The sequence below is a fragment of the Galeopterus variegatus genome, unplaced genomic scaffold (genome assembly GCF_000696425.1).
Source record: "Galeopterus variegatus unplaced genomic scaffold, G_variegatus-3.0.2 Scaffold3232, whole genome shotgun sequence".
Classification (NCBI taxonomy): domain Eukaryota; kingdom Metazoa; phylum Chordata; class Mammalia; order Dermoptera; family Cynocephalidae; genus Galeopterus; species Galeopterus variegatus.
Window position 1 is genome coordinate 164,023 of NW_007729343.1, and position 18,498 is coordinate 182,520.

Here is an 18,498-nt window from a genome sequence, read left to right on the forward strand (position 1 = left end):
GCACACCACCATTACCACCACCAACTAGGTAAGGAGCAGGCCCAAAACATCACCTCCATGTGGGTGGCTCACCACAGTCACCACAATAACCATGGCTGCCACGAAAGCGACTAGACACCACAACCACTGTGTAGATGGTCTGCCAGCCACTGGAGTGCACTGACACAAGGAGTCACCAGCAGAGACCAAAGAAAAGAAGAGGATGCCTCTCTCCACAAAGCTCGTTCCAGAGTGACAGAAGAAGCATCTGCTCTATGATAATATTGGGGGACCTGATCACACCTCTCAGCATTGGACGATCATCTAGGCAACAAATCAAAAGAGTAACCATTATCTTTCAGAAGGAGAAAAGAAATCTAGGGTAATTAGTCGGGGAGAGGAGGATGGGGAGTGATTGGACAAGGGGCATAAAGAATAAGTATGCTTTATAACAATATATATACTAGTAATATTGATTTGATCAACATATGTCAATATTGCAGCCCCAAAATAGGTATAATCAAGTAAGATTCAATAAAAACATTAAAAAATAAAAAATATGAAGCAAAAATTGATAGAATTAAGGAAATAATTAACACCATCACAACTGAAGATTTTAATACCCTCTCAGCACGTAACAAAAAATCAGTAAAGACATAGATGATCTGAACACTATCAGCCACCTAATCTAATATTACAGAACATATTTACGTGTGTGTGTGTGTCTGTGTGGCTGCTGGGTTCAGGGATCGAACCCTGGCCCTTGGTGTTATCAGCATCACCCTCTAACCAGCTGAGCTAACCAGCCAGCCCACTTACTCTACATTCACCAAGACAGACCATATACTGGGTCATAAAACAAGTCTCAATAAAACTAAAAGGACTGAAATCATAAGATATTTTCCCACCTCAATAAAATTAAAGTAGAAATCGGTAACAAGATATTTAGGGGAAAAACCAAAATTTGCTAATCAGGCAACATACTTCTAGATGATCCATGGGTCAAAGAATTCAGAGGTAATTAGAAAATATTTAGAACTGAATGATAATACAACATATCAAATTTTTCGAGATACAGCTAAAGTAGTATTTAAAGGAAAAATTATAGTTTTAAATATTTATATTAGGAAAAAAGTCTAAAAGCAATGACTGAAGACTTATTTTAAGAAGCTAAAGAAAAGAGCAAAAACCAAGCTAAGTAGAAGATAAGAAATAATAAAGAGCAGAAATCAATGAAAAATTAAAGTCTGAAGTTGGTTCTTTGAAAATCAGATCAACAAAACTGATAAACCCCTTGCCAGACTGATCAGGAAAGAGGACAGAAATTACCAGTATCAGAATGAAAAAGAAGTTATCACCCCAGGTCCTACAGACATTAAAAGGATAAGAAGGAACTATTATGAGTAATTTCGTATCTACAAATCTGACAACTTGAGTCAAATAGATAAATTCCTTGAAAACTTACCTAAGTGACAAGATGAAAACAAAAATCTGAACAGCACTGCTACAGTTTGAATGTCCCCCCAAAACTCACTGAAGCTTAATCCCCATTGTAACAGTGGTAAGAGGGTGGGAAATCTGACTGTGGTATTTGAAAGGTGGGGCCCTGAGGAGGTGACTGGCTTGTGAGAACATTCATGGATTAATGGGTTATCAGGAAGTAGACTGGGGGCTTTATTTATGAGGGAAGGTAAGTGTATGGAGATGCTCTTGTGATTTTCACCATGACTACCTGCTTAGCCCCAGGACTCTGCAGAGAGTTCCCACCAAGAAGGCAGCCCTCACTACATGCACCCCCTGGACCTTGGGCTTCCCAGCCCCCAAAACTGTAAGAAATAAATTTCATTTCTTAATAAATTACCCAGTTATCAGCGGCAGAAAATGAACTAATATAAGGAATAGCTGTATTTATTAAAGAAATTAAATTTATAATTAAAAAACATTCTTATACAGAAAACTTCAGGCCCAGATGGTTTCACACATTAATTCTATAAATATAATCACGAGAAAGGGGATAGTTAGAACTGAGCTATTAAAAAGTTAGCTTTTAATATCAAGAGGAATACTGGCCAAGAGCCCACATTACGCAGGTTTTAAGTGCTAGACTGTAAAGAAATAGAAAATGAGCTCCGATGAAACTCATTTCTTCTTCCCTTTCAAAGGCTTGGCAAATAAAGCTGGGTCGATCTGCTCCCTTGCCAGTCCTCTGACGGAGAAGAGTCGTGCTGCGCGCTCCTGCAGGGTGCCCCCGCATTTCAGGCCAAGGGCCATCAGTGCACTCTTAAGCTTCTCCAAACCCAGCAACTCCAGTTCCGCAACAGAGTCGAATGCTAACAAATCTACAGTCTCCTGACCGATAACCTGAGGGAAAAAAAGAAAATACTGAAAGCAGGTTCCTTCCTCTGAATAAAGATGTTCTTTAACTAATGTCAACTACATTCTATTTTTTAAGGAATTTTCATTTAATTTGCCATACCTTTCTACTGAATTTTAATAATTATCTAGATGTTATTCCACATGCATTCTCAATATAATTAATAAACTAACTTTTTACGTATATACTTAGAAACAAGCATTCAGAACAGTCACAGAAGTAGAGGATTCCTGAACAGATTAATATTATTTTTCCAGCAAAAATCTAAACAGTAAAACATACCCAGCCTAACCCACACTATTAACACAGAAAAGAGCGGGCACCCTAAAAAGCTTAATTTTAATTATTCTCATATCTCTGAATCTATTAATTCCATCATCTTAATGCTTTCTATTCTAATTGAATAATTAAGACTGTCAGAGTCCCCACTTGTATAACTCAACAAATTTAAATGCTGCTCAATAGACTTGTCACTGTTGTACCCACCAAGTAGGTGTACAGACTTTAAGGCAAAATTAAATACTTCTGGGCTGCCCAGTTAGCTCAGTCGGTAAGAGTGCAGCCTTGTAACACCAAGGTCAAGGGTTCGGTTCTCCACACCGGCCAGCCACCAAAAAAAAAAAAGAAAAAGTCAAATACTTCTAATGATGAATGCCCTACAAAGAATAAAAATGTTCACATCTAAAAATTTCACTTAAAAAAAAATATATTCAAAGAACAATTTTCTCTCACAGTAAGTTATTTTTTTAAATATTAAAGAGCTCTGGGGACAGACTCTTTATATTTCTAGTTGATCTCAGATTTTTGGTTTTTTTTTTTTTTTTGTCGTTTTTTCATGACCGGTAACGGGATCGCAACCCTTGGTGTTGCGCCCGCACCGCGCTCAGCCAGTGAGCGGGCCGGTCTCCACATGGGATCCGAACCCTCCGCGGGAGCGCCACTGCGCTCCCAAGCGCCGCATTCTACAGAGTGCGCCACCGGGCCGGCCCAGATTTTTGGGTTTTTTAAAAAATCTATTTTGATAGATTTCTGGAGTGAACCTTAGCTTTGTTATTTATGTCCACATTCTAAAATACCACTTATGTGTCTTTGAAGAATCACACGTGGTTGTTACGAACACAACAGCTATTATTACAACACCAAGAACAAAATTGTCATGGTTAACAACGAACATCAAATATCAGGTTTTTTTCTATTGTTCATTCATTTTTCCAAGACTTCACAGTCAAGATAAGGCCCCTAATGTGCACATGTAACATAAAATTACATGCTTACAACTCCGGAGATGGTGTAAGGATCAAATTAAAGCCCTTAGCATAAAAGATTCCAATATTCTCTCCAAAAAGGGCAATCTATACATTTCTGCTTAGTTACTGGAGGTAAGGGAAGGTTCTGGTTAAACAAATGATGGGCTTTGTGTTTATCAAAGGAAATCACGTAGTTTAGGTTTCACCTATTGTAAAGAGCAAACCATTAGATCAAAAACTAAACATTAAAGATTTTTGTTGGAAGTCAGTCCACTGAAGATAGTGAATAATCAACTATTTGAGGGAATATATGTAAATGAAAATGACTTTTCAAAAAGGCTGAAGGTGGGACTTATATATTTCATGATAAGGGCTGGCCGGTTAGCTCGTTTGGTTAGAGCAGGTGCTGATAATGCCAAGGTCCAGGGTTCAGTTCAATCTCTGCACTGGACAGTGGCCAAAAAAAAAAGATTTAATGATCATCACAGGAAAGATCTTCTTACTCAGTTGACACTTATTGTTCAAACTATATCTCAAACAAGGAAAAAAAAAATAGTAGTGATTTAGTGATAGGAAAAATGAGCTAATTTCATCAAACCTAAAATGCCATCTGTCGTAATACAAGGGTACTTCAAAAAGTTCGTGGAAAAATAGAATTAAAAGAAAATATGAATAAAAAAATAAATAAAATGTAAAACAGTAACCAAAAAAAAAAAAAATCATTCCATGAACAAAATTTTGAAGACCCCTCACATACCCCCTTAATTGTATGTATTATTAAGAAAGAATAAACAGCACTAATTAAAATGTAATATGAAATACATTGATTTCAGTGATGCTAAAATGTGAAAAATGTGCACTTTAGAATTTATGACACCGAACAAAGAACACCACCTAGTGGCAAAATAGTATAAATTCCAGAGCTAAAAAAGAATCTTTTTGGGGGGACAGACAAGCTTTGCCATCATCTGTACTTCTTAGTATTAAATGAGACTTTCACTAAGCAGCTGATGGGAAAAAGCACATTTTCATTTTAATGACTTACTGTGGAGAATCAACTGATTTGGCTCGAGACATCAACCAAAAAAATTACTTACTGTGTCTCCTGCCTGGCTTTCCTCCAGTTTGATCACGGGAACGTTTTCCCTGTCTTCTCCAAGTGCCACCTTGGCAGCTCCTTCCCCATCAGTCATTTCTTTTGTCTCTTTATCCTTATTCAGCCCGTCCCCAGCTGCTTCCTCTTCTATGGATCCTTTGCCCTCTGCCTCTTTTTTCTCCTGGGTCTCCTCTGTTTCTAAAACCATCTTCCTCTCCCTGTGCTCTACAGCACATGCCTCTCCCGGCTCAGCCCTGGAGTCTTCTGAAATACCCTTCCCACAGCCAGTCGCTGGGACCTGTGGGTTTTCTGTTGATCCAGTGTCTGTTCTCAATACTCTCGCCCTCTGAGAACTACTGGGAAATTCGGCCACCATCTCAGCCCTGTCACTGGCATTTTTCGGCGCGTGGAAGCTCAGTCCTGAAGGACCAGGTACTTCTTCACTGTCGTCATCCGAGCTCTCAGAGCTGGACACCCCCACAGTCTCTAGTCCTTCCATGCCCAACCTGCCAGAAGCAATGGAAAGGTTTAACACCATTTACAACTTCTCCTTTAGACAGAGTTGCAGTTTGTCCAGGAAACAGACTCTTTTTGAATAAAAGTATCTGTTAGCTTGAGAGGGAGAGTAGGTAAATTTTAGAAAAGGTATTCCAGAACATGTATAAACAGAAAGAAAAAAATTTCAATGAGACTGAAACCAACCATCTCAATGATTCAAGAGGATCTCTTTCTTCTTTTTTTTTTTTGTCTTTTTGTCTTTTTTCATGACCGGCAACTGATCGCAACCCTCAGTGTCACGCCTGTACCGGACCGGGACCGGCAACGGGATCGCAACCCTCGGTGTTGCCCCCGCTCCTCGCTCAGCCAGTGAGCAGCCGGTCTGTATGTGGGATCCGAACCCTCGGTGGGAGCGCCGCCGCGCTTCCCAAGCGGCGCACTGTAGCAGTGCGCCACCAGGCCGGCCCGAGGATCTCTTTCTTAAAGCTCTGAATCTGGGCTGGCCGGTTAGCTCAACTGATTAGAGTGCAGCCTTGCAACACCAAGGTCGAGGGTTCAGGTCCCCTTACTGGCTGGCAGCCAAAAAAAATTAATAATAATAATAATGAAATGAAAAATATAAAGTCATGAATCTCTTAAAACAAAATTGATTTTGCTTAAAACTTTTTCCCCCCATATTACATTACTTTTGACTGTTAGAAATTAGATAACAAAGTTACAAAGAAAATCCTATGCTTTATTCACCATCACCCGAAACTGGAAACTACCCAAATGTTAATTAAATGGAGGAACAATAAATTGTGGTATGTCCATACCATGCAACGATATTCAGCAATAATATCAAAGATGAGTCTTTTTTTTTTTTTTTTTGCAGCTGGCTGGTACAGGGATTGGAACCCTTGACCTTGGTGCTTGGTGTTATCACCACCACACTCTAACCAAGTGAGCTAACCAGCTAGCCCACCATTGATGAATCTTAAAAACATTATGCCAAGTGCAAGACGCCAGACACTAAAGGCCATATGACACTCTAGGGAAGACTAAACCATAGGAAAAGTATCACACTGGTGATGAGTGGCTGCCAGGATCTGGGGGTAGAGGAAGAGAATTAACTACAAGGGGGAACATGAGAACTATCTAGGGTGATGAAAACACTCTATATCTTGACTGTGGTGGTGGTTACATAACTATACATTATAGTTTTCAAAACTCAGCGAACTGATCAGCCAAAATGGGTGACTTTTATGTACATAAATTATACCTCAATAAACCTGACTTTATTTTATTTTTTTTATTTATTTTTTTAAAGATGACCAGTAAGGGGATCTTAACCCTTGACTTGGTGTTATCAGCACCACGCTCTCCCAAGTGAGCCAACCGGCCATCCCTATACAGGGATCCGAACCTGTGGCCTTGGTGTTATCAGCACCACACTCTCCCGAGTGAGCTGTGGGCCGGCCCCAGATTTTTTTTTATTAAAAGTATTTTCTGCTAAATGTTCAAACATGGAAATATGGAAAAGCAGAGTTTAAATTTTGATAAAGGAGCTAAGTAGTGTAATCCCCAGTAGGGCATTCTACCAGTAAAACTGGGCATTTGTTGATGAAAATACTTCTCAAATCTTGCTTCACCAAGATTATGCATCATCTGATGATTGCCATGGAAACAGCAGTAATACTAACAAGGTTTAGCCCTGTAGGATTTTACCACTGGGTGCAGAATTATTTACTGTGAAGTCACTGGGGAGGCAACACAGATAGTATGTGGGGATAAAAAGCTGGTAAGACTCCCTGAAAATGGGGGAGGGTAGGGGCACCCAAACTCTTCCTCTAAATCAGAATCTATCCATTCCTCAGCCTTGTAATACCCACAGCTTGATCATCTAAATCCTACAGTCTCTTTAAATCCTACATCCTCTATGAAGCTCTCAGTTCCTGTTTTTTGTCTCTCAATTGATATTTTTTAAAATGGCCTTCATGTAATTTAAGTATCTAATGATAGTGTCTTGCCTGGTTCTTTATTTTATTTTTTTTTTTTTAAAGATGACCGGTAAGATGATCTTAACCCTTGACTTGGTGTTGTCAGCACCACGCCCAGCCAGTGAGCGAACCGGCCATCCCTATATGGGATCCGAACCCGGGGCCTTGGTGTTATCAGCACCGCACTCTCCCGAGTGAGCCACTGGGCCGGCCCCATAAACCTGGTAATTTTAAAAATTAAAAAAACACAGGTAATGCTACTCCCTTTCTCTCAGGAACATTTAATTCCCATTTCAGAAAGAACACAGGATTCTACACTGAACTCAGAGTTACATGATCTTTGGTTAATAATTATCTTTCTATCCCCAAAAGGGAGGCCAGCAAGGAAGCAAGATCCACTTGCACTTATCATTTTCTAGAACTTGGCCCAAGGGAACTGAGCTGGCAACCAGAGGGCCAACTAGGAGGGGGAGAGAACCAGCAGGAGACCCGACAGGAGAAAGTACTGTGGTGCTTTTCACCCACAGAGGTCTGGCAAAGGAAACAGACCTCAGTGATGACCGTGAAAAACCAGAGAAAAGAGAACAAACTGGAAAGTATAGTGTGACTTCCACGTGGAGCGTTTGAAAGTTAACTCTTTCAACACCAAAAAAGTAATTTATTTTATTTATTTATTTTTTTTTCCTTTTTGTCTTTTTTTGTGTCCGGCAACGGACCGCAACCCTCAGTGTCGCGCCCGGACCAGACCGGGACCGGCAATGGGATCGCAACCCTCGGTGCTGCGCCCGCCCCTCGCTCAGCCAGTGAGTGGGAACCGGTCTGTATGTGGGATCCGAACCCTCGGCGGGAGCGCCGCCGCGCTCCCAAGCGGCGCACTGTAGCAGTGTGCCACCAGGCCGGCCCCCAAATAGTAATTTAAATATGAAGCTATTTTTATGTGATATTTCACTGTACAGAAATAAATTATCCAATAGATTCTACTGGTAGCGCTCACAGTAGGAACTATTTACTAGTACGAGGTACTTAAAAGAGTTAATGGGAAGATTCATATTATCTTTTAATTTCATTTTTCCTCAAACTTTTTGAAGCACCCTCATATGTATAATGTGACAATCCTTAAAGCCTGAAGACTAAAGCACTCTGAACGTTTTCTGAGCTCCCCTCAGACATTACTTAAAAACGTGTTTATGCCAGATGGACAAGAAGGAAGTATATCATGTCAGTTCTCAAAGAATAATTTGGAATGAAAACGAAACTTACCAAAAGCATTTCCTCTTTGCTGCACTGGCTCCTCTGTCTGTCTTTGATTTCTTGGGCCGTTTCCAGTTCTCATTCATTTCTGCTGATACTGTCTTGCTGGAGGCAGCTTGCATACCTAACCAGAAACTTTAACAACTCAGTTTCTACTATCACGACTGAATTTAAAGAAAGTATAAGTAATACGGATTGCAAAAAGAGCTGCAATACAAAGCTCTAGATTTAAATTTCTTAAGATACCATAACTTTGTATGGGTACAATGAGATTAATCTCAAATTTGCACAGATTTAAAATAATAAACATGCTGGTTCTGGAAGCAGATTTTTTTTTTTTTTTTTAAAGATGACCGGTAAGGGGATCTTAACCCTTGACTTGGTGTTGTCAGCACCACGCTCAGCCAGCGAGCCAACCGGCCATCCCTATATGGGATCCGAACCCGGGGCCCTGGTGCCATCAGCACTGCACTCTCCCGAGTGAGCCACAGGCCGGCCCTGGAAGCAGATTCTTAAAGCACCATTGCCCAATTTGAAACTCTGAGGCTGATCGGTTCATATATAGCCCTCTTCCAAATGTAATTATTCACCCTCTTGTGTTAGCTATTTTCTCACATCTGTGTTTTTCTTGTTATGTCATAACTTTTTTTTGATGGAAAAGAGTTCTTCTTATTCAACTGTACCCACAATAGGCCCAGCATAATACTTAGTCAGTTTTTTTTTTTAAGATGACCGGTAGGGGATCTTAAGCCTTGACTTGGTGTTGTCAGCACCACACTCAGCCAGTGAGCAAACCGGCCATCCCTATATGGGATCCGAACCCGGGGCCTTGGTGTTATCAGCACCACACTCTACCGAGTGAGCCACGGGCCGGCCCCCGGCATAATACTTTGGATGTTAAAAACAAAAGTGAATGAGAATCACTCTCATTAAAATCTATTAAAAATGGGCCGGCCCGTGGCTCACTCGGGAGAGTGCGGTGCTGATAACACCAAGGCCCCGGGTTCGGATCCCATATAGGGATGGCCGGTTCGCTCACTGGCTGAGCGTGGTGCTGACAACACCAAGTCAAGGGTTAAGATCCTCTTACCGGTCATCGTTTAAAAAAAAAAAAAAAAAAGAAAAATCCATTAAAAATAACAGACCTAAAACTGGCAGCAAATACAACAAGGTCTAGACACCACCTAAAGACAGCTTATCCCTGAACACAAACACAAAAAGCATTCCTACCTGGGGCCCACAGCCCCATGGAATTCAGGGTCTAAGTATGCCAAATCTTGTGTGGGTATGTGTTCCCTTTTAAAAATATATTGCGTTCATTTTTGAGGGGAGAGGTTCCAAGGCTTTCATCAGAATCTCAGATGTCTGTAACCCCCCAAAAAGCTTAAGAACTGCTCTCCATGTGCAGCGTGGAGCAGTCTGGAACAGCTGGCGTCAGGGGTGCCTGCTGGCCACACTAAGGAATCCTCCTTCTCACCTTTGAGGACGGAATCCTCCAGACGCTCTGCCATCTCGTGGCACTGCTGCTGGTAGTCAGGGCTGGCGAAGCAGTGCTTGGGCTCGGCGAGCTTCCGCTGCAGTCGTTCCAGCAGCTTCTGCTCCTTCTCAGCCTCCCGCTCGGCTTGTTGTTTCACCCACTCGGCCATTCTGGGCACGAGAGAGGAAGAGATTAACTGAACGGCTATATTTTATGTAATATATTTGCCTCCTGACAAATGAATGCACTCTCGCACATACTGTGATATTCTCGCAGAAAGGTGAGCCATGCTTACTACTAGCACCCTGTAATTGCCTTAACTAAAACCCAAAGATAACTATTAAATTATGGAAAAGGTTAAATCTGATAACAATAAATTAGAGTGTAAATATTTCAAGTTTACATTTCTGATTATGTATGGTGCGTGTATAATGACTACCAACAGGAAAGTATGTCCGTCTCTTCAAAAACAAAAAAGGTGGGCATCTTACGCTTTTTCATGATTGACGTCTCGTAGTCTCCTGCCACTGAGATCCCGGCAAGCTTCTCGATTGGTTGTCTTCTCAATTTGAGCACCAAGTGCTCGGAGCATAGATCCAAAACCTGAGCAGATATATTTGGAGAAAGGTTAAAAATGTGTTCAAGGATGAATAAAAGCCAAATACACGAAAACAGTCTATATAAGATTAATGGTGATTCCTACAGACATCAAGGTTCTAACCCAGATAGCAACGGTAAAAAGACTGATTCAACCCCATGCCATTCACCCTTCATTTTATATTTCTGAAATATCATACCTGTACAGCGGGGATACTTAAAGGGCTTTACCAAATGCCAGAGATCCCAAGACTCCCAGATTAAAAGTACTAAAAAAATTATATGGTGAGATTTTTCAACGAGTTTAAAGGGAAAGGTGAGTTTAAGCTGTCACTGGCTGATATAACATGTTTCATTCTTACTGACACAATTTCAAACAGCAGATGATTACAGTCAGCTCTCTGAAAACCAAAACAAATCACTAGATTTTGAGAAAGCTTAGGGAAGACATGGTAGCACACCAGGAGAAATACCAAGAACAGTTTGTATTCTGTTTTTGCTCTTTTAGTTTCTCTCTCTTAGATGTGTTAATGCAACCAGGATCTTAATCTACCGCAACCTGTAAACAGCTGTGTTTCCTAAGGTGACTTTAGACCTCCCTTGGAACTACAATAGCAAGACAAAAATCTTAATAAATGCAGGAGATTTCATTGTTTTAAATCTCTTTCTTCACAAATTGGACAGAATATGGTCATCTTTGTTCATCTAATCTTCCTCAAAGTTTTAGAGCCTAGAAAGTTCCCTCAGAGATATCTGGCTGGAGAAGGTGGGAACTGTATGTATCATACAGTATTTCTTCCATAAAAAGAATGAAAAAGAAAACATTCAAAATCAGGCAAGTAAATAAAGGAATAAACAAGGTAAAACAAGGCTGGCACACTAGAGTCTGTGGAGTTTGTGAATTTATTACATATGGCCAAACACTGCAAATGTGTTACACTGTCCTACCTCCTTTTCCACCGAGAAGTCTGGGTTCCAAACTATAAACAGCTCCATGCTGCACTGTGTCACTGGTGTTCACGAGTGCTCCACTGCATTTCACAAAGAAGTAGTCCACTGGGACATCCTAGAGGGAAGATTCGTTTTTTTAATGCCTTTTATGAGACAGTACAAGTTTCTTACAGGAAGCGACCTAGCTTCTTATCTTTTTATTACTCCAGTTACAAGCAGGTAGTGTGTATTCGAATAATAAATATTGAACTGAAAATGTAAACCACTAAAAGAAAAAAATCATTTCATATGATGCATTCTGGGTATAATTTCTTCCTAATATTACCTAACCATGATCTACAGAAGAACTTTCACTCTTGTCTTTTTGGTGAAAATAAAAACTGCTTCTTTCTCCTTCTTTAACAGCCAATCTGAGTCAAGGAAGAAGGCTACATAGGACTCAGAACCAACAACTCTGGCGGTCCCATTTTAAACAGATAAAATCAAGTTGAAAATCGAGAGTAGTCCCCAAGTTTAAAACTGACAATGTACATCCTGAAAAGTATAGGTAGGAAGAAGAGGCGGGAAGGGAGGAGACAAGGGTATGGTTTTTAATGCACCATATAAGCTTTAATATGTTTAGACCAGCTGGCAGCCAGTGCTGTCTCTTCTGCTAGCATTGCCCTGACTTACAGCCAATCACTGCAAAAGACCAAGTACTCCCAACGCTACTCTGTATATTTCAAAAGTTCTCAGATCAAATAATAAAAAGATATAATGTCAAGAATGAAGAGACCTAAACATCAATAGGAAAGGAAAAATGCATTATTGGTATCTTCCTGAAATGGAATTATGAACAATTCATTCTGAATCACATCACACAGCTATTTCAAAGAGAACCATTTATTCATTCAGCAAATATTAAGTGCCTACTACTTGCCAGATACTTTTCAAAAGGTGTTGGAATACTACAGTGAATAAAACAAAAATCCCTGCCTCATGACGCTTACTTTCCAGTGGGGGAAGACAAATAATGGACAAATTGTATAGTATGTCAAGTGGTGACGAGCAGAGTAGAAGGGAGAGGATATGTGGATGGGTGTGGGGTGACCTGTTTTATACAGCTAGTCAAGGAAAGCCTCTGTGATCAAGCGACACTTGAGCAAAGAATTAAAGAAAGTGAGGGAACAAGCCACGTGGCTATCTGGGGAACAGCATTCCAGATAGAGGCAACAGCAAACACAAAGACCTGAGCAAGAATAAGCTTAGAGTATCCAAGGGACAGCTAAACGGTCAAGGTGGCTGGAGTGATGTAAGCACAGAAGAGCAATAAGGCCTTAAACACCAGAGAAAGGACTTTGGATTTTACTCCGAATACAACTGTTGTAGAGTTTTGAACAAATTGATGTAATCAAAGTCACGCTTTTACAGGATTACTCTAGCTGTTGAGTTGAAAATAAGACTACACAATCAGAGAAATCAGTGAGAAGCTATTGTGATAATCTAGGTGAGAAATAAAGATTAGCTGTACCAGGCTGGTAGTGGCAGAAGGGGATAAGCAATCGTAAGATTCTGAGAATAGAGACAACAGGATTTGCTAATGGTCTGGACATGAGGAATGAGATCAATAGACGAATTAGGGGTGATTTAAAAAATTTGGTTTGACTAGTGGGAGAAAAGAGGATATATTAGTATGGCAAAGGAAGTTTTGGGGGAAAAATTCATCCCATTTTGGACAAGTTAGTTTGACATGTCTATTAACCAAGTGGAGATGCTGAGTAAGCTGACAGATATACAAATCTGGAGTTCAGGGGAGAGGGCTGGGATGGAGATCTATATCTGAAAGCTGTCGGCATATTAATGGTACTGGAAGCCATGTAACTGGATGAAATCACCTGGATGAGAGGGGAGCATATTAGAAGAAAGATCAGAAGACTAAGCCCTGGCCACTCCAAGCCTGGGAAATTAGGGAAAGAGGCTTGAAAGGAGAGGGCAGTGAGGTGGAAGAGAAATGACGGTGATGTCTGGCCTCGTGACAAAAGTGTGTCGAGGAGGGAATGACCAATCACGCCAAATGACACTGACAATCCAAGTAAGATGAAAAGTGGAAACTGATCATTGGATGTGGCAACACAGAAGACACTATGAGAATAAGAGCTGTTCTGCTGGAGTGATGGACCCAGAAACCTAACTAGAATGCGTCCTAAAGAAGAAGTGTTCTATGTTCAAGAATTTTTTTCTGCACAGAAAACCAGAGAAAATACGGGTGATAGCTAGAGGGGATGGGGGTTCATGTTTGCACACTGGTAGAAACGGTCCCCTAAAGAGGAAAAAACACTGGAAAATGCAGGGGAGAGAGAAGTAACATTAAAATAAGTGTTTAAATAGGAGAGGGGGGAAGGGATACTGTGCAGAGTGGAAAATAACTACTAAATATGTGTAAAATAATGAGGACAGCTTACCCATAGCAACGAAGGCTGAATAGGTGGCAGGAAGGTAGGGGCACTGGTGTGAGGGGGAGGAAATTCTCTTTACTGCTCACACTTTCTCACTGAATAGAAAGTCTGGGCCTCAGGAGGGAAGATGTATTGGAGATTTAAAGAGTGAAGATGTGACAAAGCAACCTAGGAGCACAAAAGAGTGAGGAACTAACACGGCTTCCCAACCCTGTTCACACCACCGCATTCATAAAAAACACTTCTGTGAACCCTTGGGGGAAATGAGCAAACCTGCTGAAGGTGGATCGAGGTTCCAGGCAGCTGCAGATTCTGTCCAGCTGCCCAGAAGTCTACAAGGATCAAAATTCTCCGTAGTTCTATAAAGCAGAAGCCCACTCTGGATTTGGGAAACACAGAACTGCCAAGCAGCACTAAGGCTGCTGGTTGTGTATAGTGAAAAGATCTGTGTGAGTTTCCCTACCACTGTTACCGCCCAGATACCAGGGCAGAATAGGCGGAGAGTTGGATTTAAGCTGAATGGCATCTTTCCAGGCAAATATGATGGCAGCAGAGAGGAGCAAGGGAGCTCAGGCTATCTGCAATGAAGTGATTATCATGAAAGACTATTCTTGTCTGCAAAATACTGTCTACCTTAAAGAGTTGTTGCGAAGATTAAATGAGGTACGTGATACATTTCGTATCTGTTTAATGCTTATAAATTAAAAGCCACTTTAGTTTCCTTTAATATTTTGTATGTGTAATGGGTATGGTATTCCTAAAATTTTAAAAGACATTAATATGAAGCCAGAAAGATTATACATCATACTGCATCTCCAAACAGAACTGCTTATTAAGCAAGACAAGTGACCGACAAAATTCCATTTTCTACTTAAGATTCTTGTCAATTAAGTCACTAGTAGAAAAAAAGAAAAAGAAAATTTAGAATTAATTTAATTGTCTTTAACCATTAGTGTATTATAACGCACTTCAAGCACAAAGTACTGTGTGTGTCTTAGTCCAAGCAGCCTAAGGCCACCAGAGATAAACCTGTAGTCCACTAAAGTTGAATTTATTAACTCACTGTGACAAGGGGGAACTGCACACCAGAGGAATCATGGGGTGTCTCACCAACAAAAGAAGTATTATAGGATTTAGGGCAAGGTGAAATTTAAATAAAGCAGTGTTCTGACAGGCTCAAAACAAAGCAGGATTGTGTGTATAAGGGTCAATATCAGGTCTGGAATGTGAAGTAGACCCAGGCCCCTCCTTCCTTGGAAACTACAAATTTAAGGTAAACATGGGATGTTATGTTCAGAAACCCCTAATCAGCAGCTCAGCACCTGGGTTGGGAAATCAAGAGTGCTTCTCTATATCAAAGTGACTTAGATCTTCAAGGCAAGAGTGGGAGGTTTCATTCTTATAATTCAAGCAGCAAAGACCAAAGTTTCTCAGAGAATAAGAAAGCAGTGGGCTTTCAAGAGGGTCACTATGACATTTCATCATTGTAGCACGTCCTTGGGAGAAATACTATTTCCTATTAACTTTACAGCTGGCTTTATCCGTGTTTGTTATCCCAGCCTGACGAACAGAAGGGCAGACTCCCCCCCCCACTCCCCCAGTGGGAGCTAACATTAACTTTATCATGTGTCAGAATGATTGTTTCTAAAAGCAGTGTGAATTTGAGCTATTTTTATTCATTCCAGTATCTCATCAAATGCTGTTTTGTAAGTTTTGTGTTTCCACTCATATTTGCTTATGGTCATGTTTCTTAAGCACCTCACTGAATCTACTCATTTATATTTCTTGTTTCTTATTTTAAAATTCTTATTTCCGGGCCGGCCCGTGGCTCACTTGGGAGACTGCGGTGCTGATAACACCAAGGCCACGGGTTCAGATCCTATATAGGGATGGCCGGTTGGCTCACTTGGGAGAGTGTGGTGCTGACAACACCAAGTCAAGGGTTAAGATCCCCTTACCGGTCATCTTTTAAAAAAAAATTAAAATTAAATAAAAATAAAAATTCTTATTTCCAACATCCTTCATAGTTAAGATTCTATTTTTTTGGACCACTGTCAGTGAGTATGAAAACTGTACTCACGAGAGAACAGTTATTGTCAAAGATATCAAAATGCAACTATTCTGGAAAATATTTTCTCATTTGGATGGTCAAAAACAGTTCTGCTGACAGCTTTTAGACTGGATTGCAGTGTAGGAGACATGTAGGGAAGCTGGAAAAAAAAACCCACGTTATTTACAAACACACATCGCTTCTTCATGGAAATGGTCCAAGTTGTTTAAATATTTGGTTTAGAATGCAGTGTTAACATTTGTTAAGCTTATAAATAACAAGCAGGGGAAACAGCCTAGAGAAGCACGGATGAGGTGCGGTGGTTACGAAGAAAAACAGAGTCCTAGATCAAGGCCAAAATTAAAATTGGACTCAGGGAGACCACTAAATTCTTTAGATAACTGAACAGGTTTAGTTGGTGAAAGGTTGCTTACTTGGGAATTACATAAAAGCACACACGTAACTTCAAATGAGACCAACAAATGACTAGAGACACCATTTAAATAACAAGCCCTAAGAACCCATGCCTTCAACAGGACACGTGTGCAGCTTGGCCCCGGCCAGATGAATGGCCTGGGTTTGGATGTGACATGCTTGTCTAGGTTGGAGCTAACAGGGCTGTGTGATCATTGCACAAAATGCACGTCGCAAACCGTGATATGAAGGGAAGGACTTGAGTCTTAAAGGCCATCTGGTTCAACTGCCTCATTTACCGATGAAGAAACAGAACCAAAATGTCTCTGAGGGCTGAACTGAGCGTCTCCAACAGGAATGGGTTTTTTTGGTTTTGGGTTTTTTTTTTAACCTCCTTCTGTGGGGAGGCAAAACCACCATCACCACAAAACAAAAGCAAGGTCTCGGTATCAGTCAGAATCGCCTTAAAACTGTTGAACTCTCAGCCTTAGAACGAAAAACCCCAGAGAGCAGACACACCCCGGCCATGCCCTCTCCGCACCCAGCCCTGCCCCTTGTCCGCCTCTTTCCCCTTCCTTCCAGGAACCGCGATCCTCACCCGATCTTGGCAGTGTCGACGGATAAAATCCCGTACGGAGCACGCAGCCGAGACCCAGCATACCGCCTCGCACCCGGAGCCGGGGCCGCGAATCCACACGAGCGCCGCAGCCTCCGCCATTTCCTCCCGTCGTCGAATATCCAGTCTCCGCGGAACGCCGGGCGTCGCCACTAGCCCGACGCGTCTTGATGACGTCAGCCTCGCCCTTCGGCGCCCCGCTCCTCGCGCTTCCGCTCACCCCTCCCCTCCCCTGGGGCGGGTCACGTGAGCCGGGCGGCAGGGCGGCGCGGGCTGGGGGAGGGGAACAGGAAGGGCCTGGCGGAGGCCGATAAGCCGGCCGAGCGCCCGGGAGAGGCGTTGCTAGGGCAGTTGCTAGGGCGGGGCTCGAGGGACCAGCTATAAAGGGCCGGCGCGGGGTGGGGTGGCGGGCGTTCTGGTTGGGTGCGATAAGTGTGTCCCTGCTCGGCGGGCCTTGGCTCTGCTCCTTGCACTGTGTGGTTATTTTTGGGTCGCGGAGAGTGGTGGCCTGGGAGGTCACGGCTCCTTAGGGGTGGGGGTGGGAGGGGAGCAGCCGCAGTTCCGGAAGCGGTTTTGGGGGGGCCGCTTCCTTCCAGCCCGAGAGGCCAAGGAAGCAACCCCAGGAGGTCCCCAAACAACGGCCAGCGTGGCTTTTCCTCAGGTCTACGGAGCCCTCTCGTTACAGAAGCAGCCGCGCTCAGCTTGGTCTGATCTCCGCCTGTTTGCACTCGGCGCTGTGTCCTCCTCGGCCCTGTTTTCCAAATATGTCACAGCAAGGGGGCCCTGGTGAGAGGCGGTGGCAGGAGTGACGTGGATGGTCACGCTGCTGCAAGTCCCCAACCAGCACTTTCCTTCGGCGCCATGGAAACACGCTCGTGTGCATTTGCATGGCATAACTTTAAGGCTGGGGAATCTGAGGGAGTCCCTTCATAGTTAATATGCTGACATTAGGGTATTTCGAAACTCTTGCACGATTTAAAAAGCCACTCGTTGGGGGGATAGGAAGGGTGTCGGGAGGCATCTGAGCCTCCTAAACACAGATGTCCTGGCTCGCAGAATCGCATTCTCTGCTAAGATGCTTGGCAGGTGAGACTCATTGCTGAGGGGGGAGGCGATAAAGGGGTTAGAAATCATTAGACTGTGGCAGTATGAGCAAAAATAGAATTTCAAGGCCTGTGAAGTTAAAGATGCTGTTGTCTTTGTTTCGCACAGGAGGGACAGTGAGAGAGAGGAAGAGCCGCTCCATGGGGATTCCAGTAGATGGAAAAGGACTCAAAATAATAAAGATGGGTTGTGCCTAGAAAGCAGTATTTTGCAAAGGGGGTGTCTCTCCAGGTATGTGTGAGCAACCCGAAGTCACTCTATAATCTCCTCCCCAGCTCTCCGTCCTCAGGGTTCCGGAAGAAGTAATCTAGAGACCTGAGTCCAAAGCCTTTTCTTTGTTTATTCGTGGTTTCCTCTTTCTGGGGATCGAAAATAGCTATTTCAAGGGTCTGGGTTCTTTCCCTGCTACAAGTAATCATATAAAGATCAG

The 18,498-nt window shown here is 42.3% G+C and overlaps 1 protein-coding gene across 1 annotated transcript; it reads right to left on the reverse strand.

The window, feature by feature from the left end:
* Positions 1 to 1,882: 1,882 nt before the first annotated feature.
* SDE2 (SDE2 telomere maintenance homolog (S. pombe)) lies at positions 1,883 to 17,100 on the reverse strand. The gene is made up of 7 exons (XM_008584349.1): positions 16,947 to 17,100; positions 11,447 to 11,564; positions 10,393 to 10,504; positions 9,902 to 10,071; positions 8,434 to 8,548; positions 4,698 to 5,202; positions 1,883 to 2,340 (listed from the first exon to the last, which is right to left on the reverse strand). Exons 1-7 carry the CDS (start codon positions 17,064 to 17,066, stop codon positions 2,119 to 2,121), a joined length of 1,362 nt encoding a protein of 453 aa, XP_008582571.1. The 5' UTR covers positions 17,067 to 17,100; the 3' UTR covers positions 1,883 to 2,118.
* Between the last annotated feature and the right edge of the window lie 1,398 nt (positions 17,101 to 18,498).

Coding starts and splice junctions, on each gene's coding strand:
- SDE2 (XM_008584349.1), bottom strand. CDS start 17,066: ATGGCGGAGGCTGCGGCGCTCGTGTGGATTCGCGGCCCCGGCTCCGGG. Junction 11,565..16,946: donor GTCGACACTGCCAAGATCGG/GTGAGGATCGCG, acceptor TCTTCCCTCTAG/GATGTCCCAGTGGACTACTT. Junction 2,341..4,697: donor AAAGCCAGGCAGGAGACACA/GTAAGTAATTTT, acceptor TTTTTCCCTCAG/GTTATCGGTCAGGAGACTGT.